At 38.8% G+C, this 8,940-nt stretch overlaps 1 protein-coding gene across 1 annotated transcript in view; it reads right to left on the bottom strand.

Annotated features, from left to right (window-relative positions):
- The window catches only part of AP1S3 (adaptor related protein complex 1 sigma 3 subunit), a 53,059-nt gene that overhangs the window by 13,243 nt on the left and 30,876 nt on the right, over positions 1–8,940 (bottom strand). The window contains exons 2-3 of the mRNA XM_011364089.2: positions 3,490–3,668; positions 1,637–1,745 (exon numbers count right to left, since the gene is read on the bottom strand). Of these exons, the coding sequence (XP_011362391.1) occupies positions 1,637–1,745; positions 3,490–3,668 (288 nt within the window). The remainder of the gene's footprint in view (positions 1–1,636; positions 1,746–3,489; positions 3,669–8,940) is intronic.

Below are 8,940 nucleotides of genomic sequence, written 5' to 3'. Positions count from 1 at the left end.
GAAGTTCCGGGAGCAACATTGGAGGTTTTATCATAATTTGCAAAAGGAAAAAAGAGGAGAATAAAAGGGAAGGGGGAGAAGACAGGAAAATTCTCTCAGAAACCTTTCAAGAGCTCATCCTATAGAAAGTGTGGCCACGAATCTGACAAAACCCCAACCAATACTGCAAATGCTGCTCATTCCATTAAATAGAATACAGAAAACTCTTCCAGAAGCAAATTCTCCTAACAACACTTAATAAAAATCTTCAGTAAGCAAGTGAATAGGGAAGAGAGTATTACTGAGGGGAAAAAAAAAAAAAACAAAAAAACATTTTCCAAATGCAATGATTTATTATTTAGAGTGTGAAATTAAACGTTTCAGGGATATTTGCAAAAATCTGGCCTAGAGCTCGTTACAAGTGTTGAAAAAACAAATAAATAAGTCTTGGGTCATGATCTTGACAGACTTGCAGTTTGGTGGTCAAGCGAATTTTGTACAAGTTAAAGATAATACCAGGCTGGTCCATGTCACGGGAGCACTGGGTATGTCAGGCTGGTCCATGTCACGGGAGCACTGGGTATGTCAGGCTGGTCCATGTCACGGGAGCACTGGGTATGTCAGGGATGTAAAGAGAGAAAAGCGAGAAAGCAGGAGAAGAGGCCTGGGACCAATGTTTAGAAAGCTTGACTGCCAGGCTAAGAAGTTTAAATTTTATTCGTTATAGATGGACAGTGACTGAGGAGGAATGTCACCCAGGATCTGTGCCTTGGGAGATGGCCACCGACAGGCCAGGCGAGGGCCAGAGATGAGGTTTAAAAGAGAAGCAAAAGTGTAGCTCCAAGAAAACCTAATCTAGTGAGAGTGGCAAGAAGGAGATGAATTTTAGTTCAATTCGAATAAAGGCAGATTTTAGTAAAGGCTGGAGAAAGATAACGGAACACTGTTCTTTTGCACTGAAGGACCCTGGGACATGATAAATTCAATCACAAGACAGAACACGTTTTCAGAAGATGTCTGGTTCTTGAGATGACTATGAGAAGTCCAGAGAAGACTGTCATCAGGAAAGTGAAAAAAAAAAATTCACCTGAAACGGGTCTCCAGGAGAAAAAGTTAAGTGGACATGCAGGAGAGTAGGAAGAGCAGGTGGTCTTTTAGAGGGAGAGAATTGGGGCACCTCGTATAAGATAGTACTTGGCAATAAATGCAAGGAGATGCAATAACAATGTGAAGGGAAAAGGTTTTGGTTTTGTTTGATGGTGTTTTTTTCTTAGATATAAATAGCATTAAAGAATACATGTAACTTAGTCAAAGAAGCCAGAGATGCAACAAAAACTCAAAAGAGAAGAGAGATGACAGTCGATGAGGAAGATGGGACCTCTTAATAGTAAGGAATCCTTCACGATTCAATTCTAGTTCATGAAACAAAGTCTCTAGTGTGGTTGTGATCTAAAGATAGAGACACCTCCTGCCTCTTGAGTTGTAAATCTATCATTTACTAAGAACTACCCAAAGTAGGGAAAGTCTTGTATCTAGATCCTTGGTACAAATGCAATTCATATTTTAGACTTGAGAGAGAGAAGGAATGTGACAAAAGACAGAACCGAAGTAAGAGCTGAAATGAAGACCCATGGATTTTAATAGACCAGCCACTTACATTTCCAAAGTATTTGTCCAGCAACTCCACATAACGATGCACAGTCTCTAGTGTCAACAGCTCATTGTCCTGATTTTCAATTGCACAGCAAAAATATAAACTAGCATACCTTGAAAAGAAAAAAAAAAATATGATGACCCATTAAACAACATGAGCATGTTTTTCCCCAGTGAATATGCAGTTACTTCCTGCTCTCCAGAGACTCTCCCCCATTCAAAGTCCAAGAATAAAATCATTATTCATCACATCCTATATCTTCCCCAAATGTGAAACTAAATATATAAAAATACTGGGTGATTGGATTGTTGCTGTTATTTATGTGAAAGTTCCTCAATAAAATTTTATCAGAGGGACAGAGTCCTTTGGCCCACAGTAATCATGGTGTCTGTTCATGCTCTTCTCTGGCTTGTGGATTGTCCTTTCTAAACTCCAAACCCTTGACCAATGGCCCGCCCTCTCGCTTTGCACTGGTCTATAGCCATTCTGTGTCTCCATCCTCAGCTTGCCAAGTACCATGTGTTTCTTCTGCCTAAAATACTCTTCCCTACCCCATTCGTATGGCTAACTCTCACTTCTCCTAAAGTTCTGGGCTTGGATGGCACATTCCTCCAGGAAATGTCTATCTTCTCTGACTAGATTAGATGCCCCGGTTATGCATCCCATGTCTTCCCCCCATCAGCGCATCTAGTCTCTTCATTGTCCATGCCGTGGTCTGTCCCTCCCCAACAAGATCAATGGCTTCCCAAAGGCAAGTACTGTCTCTGCCTCGTTCACAGTTATATTCCAAGTACGTGTACTATCTGTTGAGAGAACCACTGAAGCCTATTCTTTACACGATGGTTGAAAATACAATTGAACCCAAAGTTTTAGAGAACTAGCAGGCAGAGAATAGGGGCAAGCTTCTTGTTGACAAGTACTAAAAGTTTTGACCTTGGATCCAGCTGTAGGAGCTTTGCCCAGGCACTTCCATTTGCCCATGGATTAATGGTAATTTAATCCATTAAATATAGTCTGCAGAGGTTACTTTTGTCTTTCCCCTTCAGGTTTTATAAATATCCCTTGCAAGAGCCTCTCTAGTGTATAGTTTCCATCTGGAAGTTGCAAAAGGATGCTGTATGCAGGATCAGGCTAGCTGTGTTCTGGTCCTGGCTTAGGCATCAGTTACTGGGTCTTTATGGGCATAATTACTTTATCTCTTGGGCGCCTCAGTTTCCTCATCTATAAACAAGGTTCCTTTCCAGAATGGACTTGCTATGGCAATAAAGGTACAATAAAGAGAGAACATACAGGCGTTAATGCCAGACAGATCTGGGTTTAAATTCTGGCTCTGACAATTACCACTCATTACTGTGATTGCGGACTAATTACTTAAACTTTCTGTGGCTTCAGTTTCTTCATCTGCAAATATGAGTAATGATAACAATAAAAAGAGCTGCCGTCTCTGTACCATACTAATCTGCGTTTTTCCCATAATATTTATTACTAACTGAAAATGTTTCGTTTATGTAACAAATGAGTAAGATCCGTGAGAGTAGGAATGTTCTGTGCTTATTCACTACCGTATGCACAGCCACTAGAATGGTGCTGGGAATACAGCAGTTGCTCATAAGATATTTCCTGGATACATACGTGCATTAGCAACATGTAGGGGAAGTAACTAATATCCATCTGGCACACAAAAGGCCTTTCAATAAATGAGAGTTCCTTCTTGGTTGGTCTATTAGTACAGACACTCGAGCTGCAGTCTTCAAAGATTTCGCTAAATGATGAAATTGGTGTTGCAATCTAAAATGTTCAGGATGAACAAACCAAAGCAGTAACGAGAAATTCAGTTCTCATAAAGTTACTCACACCTTTTATAAACAAGTTTTAGCTCTTTCCAGTCAATAAAACTGCTTGTCCTGTGACCACGAGAGAGAACAATCTGAATAATTTCCCGGGTGATCCTTTTCCTTTCTTTGTCAGGGAGAGTCGTGTACCATTTCTGTAGCCGTAATTTCCCTTGACGACTGAAGAGCAATATGAAATGTATCTAGAACAAATGAAGGACAGAAAAAAACAGAACTTGGTCAACCAAATCATTCTACCTAGACACTAAAACTCAGTTGCAGGGTGTAAATGATTATAATTCTGAACAGATGAGAAAACACTTGCCAGCCTGAAAACTGTCTCATCTCTGAAATTATATTTAACCCATCAGAGAACAAAAAATTGGGTGAACCACAAACATAGCTTATTTATATTCTAGGGGAAAGATAAGTTCTTTTTAAAATTCCTTTTTATGAATCACAAATTCAGTACAGGGAGAAAAATGTGTCAAGGAAATATATAACTCTTTTAAGAAAGCATTCAAATCTTTTGTCACAAGCCAAAAAAAAAAAAAATGTAAAAATAGAAGCGTTTATTTAAAAATTACATCCCAGTTCCCTACCACAACTATAGAAACATAATGGTAACAGAGAAATAAAAGAGAGAAATAGGGGAAGGAATTGAGGATAAAGCAAGGAGGAAAAGTGAGAAAGCGAGAAAGGGACCATATTTTAAGACTTTTTAAAATAAGAATTGTACATATTTAAGTTGTAGAACATGATGATTTAATATACATAGTAAAGTGATTACTACAATCAAGCTAATTAACATATCATCAACTCACATAATTACCATTTTGTGTGTATGACAGCATCTGAAATATACTCTTTGAGCAAATTTCCAGTATTCAGTAGGGTATTAAGTACCGGCATCATGCTGCACATCAGGTCTCCAGACTTGCTCACCTTATGCCTGTGACTTTGTACCCTCCGGCCAACATCTCCGCATTTCCACCACCTCCCCACTTCCAGTAACCACCTTTCTACTCTCCGCTTCGATGAGTTTGACTCTTTTAGATTCTACATATAGGTGAGATCACTCAGTATTTGTCTTTCTGTGCCTGGCTTATTTCATTTAGCCAGGCACAGAAAGACAAATACTGAGTGATGTTTTTTAGGTTCATCCATGATATCACAAATGACATGAACTCCTTCTTTTTATGGCTGATTGATTTTCCATTGTGTATGTGTGTGTGCGTGTATCACATATGCTTTATCCATTCATCTGTCGATGGACATGTAGATTGATTGTGATCTTGTCTACTGTGAATAATGCCACAAAGAACTTGGGAGTGCAGATATCTCTTCAAGCTATTGATTTCATTTCCTTTGGAAATACATCCAGAAGTGGGATTCCTGGATCAGATGGTAGTTCTATCTTTAATTCTTTGAGGAACCTCCATACTGTTTTCCATCATAACTGTACTAATTTCCAGTTCCACCAACAGCGTTTAAGCATCCCATTTCTCCAGATCCTCACCAACACTTATCTTTTGCCTTTCGTTATTGTCCTCCTAACAGATGTGAGGTGATATCCCATGGTGGATTTGATCTGCATTTCCCTGATGAGTACTGATGATCGTCTTGTCATATACCCGGTGGCCATCTGCATGTTTTCTTTGGAAAAATGTCTATGCAGGCCTTTTGCCCATTTTTAATCCAGGTTATTTGTTTTCCTGCTATTGAGTCATTTGAGTTCCTTGTGTATTTTTGGATATTAATGTTCTAACGGATGTATGTTTTCTTCCATTCCACAGGTCATCTCTTTATTTTGTTGATTGTTTCTTTTGCAGTGCGAAAGCTTTTTAGTTTGGTGCAATCCCATTAGTTATGTTTTTGCTTTTGTTTTCCGTGTTTTTGCAGTCATACCCAAAATATTATTGCCAAGAAGCTTTTTATTAATGTCAAGAAGCTTTTTTCTTGTTTTCTTCTAATAATTTTACAGTTTCGGGTATTACATTGAAGTCTTTAATCCCCTTTGAGTTGATTTTTGTATATGCCTGTAGATATCCAGTTTTCCCAACACCATTGATTTAAAAAAACTGTCCTTTTCACATTATGTGTCCTTGGCATCCTGTTGAAGATCAAATTGTCTTAAAGGTAAGCTCTTAACTTACTTTATATGTTACTTGGCTGAGAACTTGAGAATCAACAATCTCAAGTTACAATTGTCTTTGGCATCAAAATAGATTCTTAACAATTTAGATAGTGTGTAGGCTACATTAGGAAGCAACCTGATCTTACTTCCAATTACATTTCAAATGTTTTATTTAAAAGGAAACGTTCATGTTTAAATGAATTTTAAAATCTTTAAACGAGTGGAAGACACTGTAAGGTCAAAATTGACTTTGATACCTTGGAGGTATAATAGATCTGCTTTTCAGAAATTGTGAGATGGTCTGATCTTTATTTTATGGGAAATTAAGTTTTATCAATCCACAGTATGAGAAGATCACATTTAGAATCATAATTTATTTTGTTGAGTTTGTTGTGCTTTGTTTTGTTTTTTAAATAATAAACTTTATTATTGAGGTTAAGGGTGTCGTAGAAGGACTAAAATATACTGGGGACCAAAATAATGAATTTTTAAAACTTTTTACAAATAAAATACTCGACTCCTTTAATTGAAGAGGTTTGGCTCTGAATGTCATGGCATAAGTCATACAAACTCAATAAATAGGTGGTGACATCTGAGGGCCCCCCCCAAAACGGGCTCTTTCCTTGGAGCTTCCCCTACCCTCAAACTATAGAATTTGAGGTCTTCTTAATAAGCTATCTTCTGTCTTAGAAAGGAAACATCTGTTATAACAAGGACTTGAGGGCTAAGACACAGCAAATTAAGAGAAAGCAAGTTAAAAAGCCCTGTTCTCCTAGCAACTTTAAGAAAATTCACTCTCCAACTGGGATTTTAAATATTTGCTTAGAACACAGCACCTTCTCACATATCTATTTCATTATGAGAGCAGGTATGGCTAATTCAATGATGGAATACTGTTCCTATTTTCTAAGAATCACATTGAGAAAGGTAGTTTTGCTTCTAAGAAGAGACCACCATAAAAGTGACATTCTAAGAGTACAAAATTGAATAGTGACAGAATAATAAAACCTCAAGATTTTGAGAACAAAATTCAGTTTTGGATTATTACCAATGGGTAAAACTATTCAATCTGATGTCTAGTGATGTCTAGAATGATGAGATTTTTACTAGAGAAGTGAAATCCACACATTTTCTCAGCGTTCACATTGCTTTTCCTGTCGGAAAATGTTCCTCTTCCCATTTAACCTAAATCTCTTCTGTTACAATTTTAAACCAATTTTCCTTGATTTTATCCACAGAATACATAAAAAAATAATAAATCACTATCTTTGGAATAACAACTGACTTCACATATTGTAAGACAGCATTTAAGTCTAGCTTGAATTTTTTCCTTTCTGAAGAAATAACTCTGGTTTCATGTCTTCTCCTTTTTGGTTGATGATGTCAAAATCATCATTGTTGTGATCCTTCCAGATTTCTCCACCGGCTATCTGTTACTTTTAATTTGGGGCACTCAGATCAGTGCCACAGTTCCAGTGACAGGCTGTAACTATTGCTGAGTTTCAATGGAGAACACTTTCCAGTTCTTTTACCTTGCAACCTTCTCTCAAGATCAGGTGTTTGTCCTTTTAAACAATGATCGACAATGTATAACAGCAAACAAAGAACAATTTTTTCTTCATTCTAACAAGGAATTCAAAGAAAAAGGATGATATGTGACAACACATGTATCCATAAAGTGCAACCGAAATATTAAAATGCATTCCGAATTGAAAAGAAGCAGCAAGGAGGTTCAAGTTTATCCAATAAATTGCATTGCATAGGACGGTGTCGAAAGATTTAACCCTCTCAAGTACTGCTCTGGTGCCTGGCGTCTGTTTCATCTCAAGATATAGCAGGGTAGCTTGAGAGATCTGGCAGAGTGAATCACAGTGATTCATAAGAGTTCATCACCTCCAGCAATTAATTTTATCCAAATATCAGTTTAGTCATTCAAGGCATATTTGAATAATATGTTTTAAGAGGTTAATCAAATACCAATTTTGATTAGCATTAGGTTGAGGGTTGCGGAGGGGTGGGGAGGGGAGAAGGCAATTGGGAGGTTTTTCTTCAGTAATTACAAAGAGCCAACTTAAATTCAAGTTGACGTCATAAACAAACTTCATCTGACTTTGGAAAAACAACCTCTGGACGTTTCCTTTCAATAGCGTTGGTGAGAAGAAAGGGGTGATGATGACTCTGACTGGTAATACCGACAAACGCCAACTCCAGAAATGACCATAAAACCCAGCCACCCGTTGAGCAGGGCTGACTGCTTACATTTGGCTCATGTGCTTTGGCCTCAAGTGAGCATCCAACTTCACCAGTGGCGCCCACCCCTGGCTCAAACAGAGCCACCTCTGCCAGCGGCCCTTTTGAAGGGTCTGGTTCTATCCTGGATGATCCTTCAAATCTAAACTTATAAGATTAATCCAAGCTCTCTTCATCTTCAGAGTGTCCTCTAGAACAATCCTTGACTTAACTGGGCACAGCCTAAAATTCTCACTTAGACTCAACACAAACTACTCTGGGTGTTTTCTTCATCATGTGTCTTTGAAGCATGTCTAGGATAAGTCTTTGAAGGGAGCACAAAGCAGCCCAGTAGCAGACCAATCTATTTAGTCTGCTGGTCTGAACCCGTATTAGCATCTTCCTTCCAGCTGAAAATAAATAGTGAAGGCTTCCAGTAGCAGCTTTGGTTCTCAATGTTTGCAAATCTCCTTCTTCCTGATCTGAACCCATGCAGTGGATCCACGACCAGCTTCCAAGAAGAGGGGTATCCAGGAACTTTTTCCTGTCCCCAACACTGTCACGTCATGAACACCACTTTTTTGGAACCAGCTTGTATTTCAGGGTCTGAGCTACAAATATAAATATATAGAATATGTTCCTTCATCTAGTTCCATCAACCTGACAGGCCCTTCCTCTGGTGGCCCGGATTCCGTGATACATCACTAAAACAACACTATTGCTAGGGTCCTCACTTCCTTTGCCCCTTTTCCAACTTCCGCAGCCACTCTGCAGATTCCCAGCCCAGATTAGCCCATCCATTCTAATCTTTGCTTCTACACTAAGGCATCAGGCATTCCCGAGAAAAGCCACGGAGGACTTTGCAGATCGGTACTATCGTAAACGCAAGATGGCTCAGCTCACCGAAGTGCCACTGTTACCTAGAAACTTTCCAGGTACCTCTTCATAGAAAGCGTCACTAAGCAATTCCCCGTCTTACTTCCTACATGGGTTATTCCGGGTCACCACCATGTCCCTCCTATTCCCTATCTCCATCCTTACTCCCAGACTAAGAAGAGAATGGCCAAGAGGATAAAAATCTTTCTGTGGTATTTCCTCAGCTTCCTCAG

This window comes from Pteropus vampyrus, unplaced genomic scaffold, assembly GCF_000151845.1.
Source record: "Pteropus vampyrus isolate Shadow unplaced genomic scaffold, Pvam_2.0 Scaffold93, whole genome shotgun sequence".
NCBI lineage: Eukaryota > Metazoa > Chordata > Mammalia > Chiroptera > Pteropodidae > Pteropus > Pteropus vampyrus.
The sequence above is the reverse complement of the archived record's forward strand: the minus strand, read 5'-3'. Positions and strand labels throughout refer to the sequence as shown.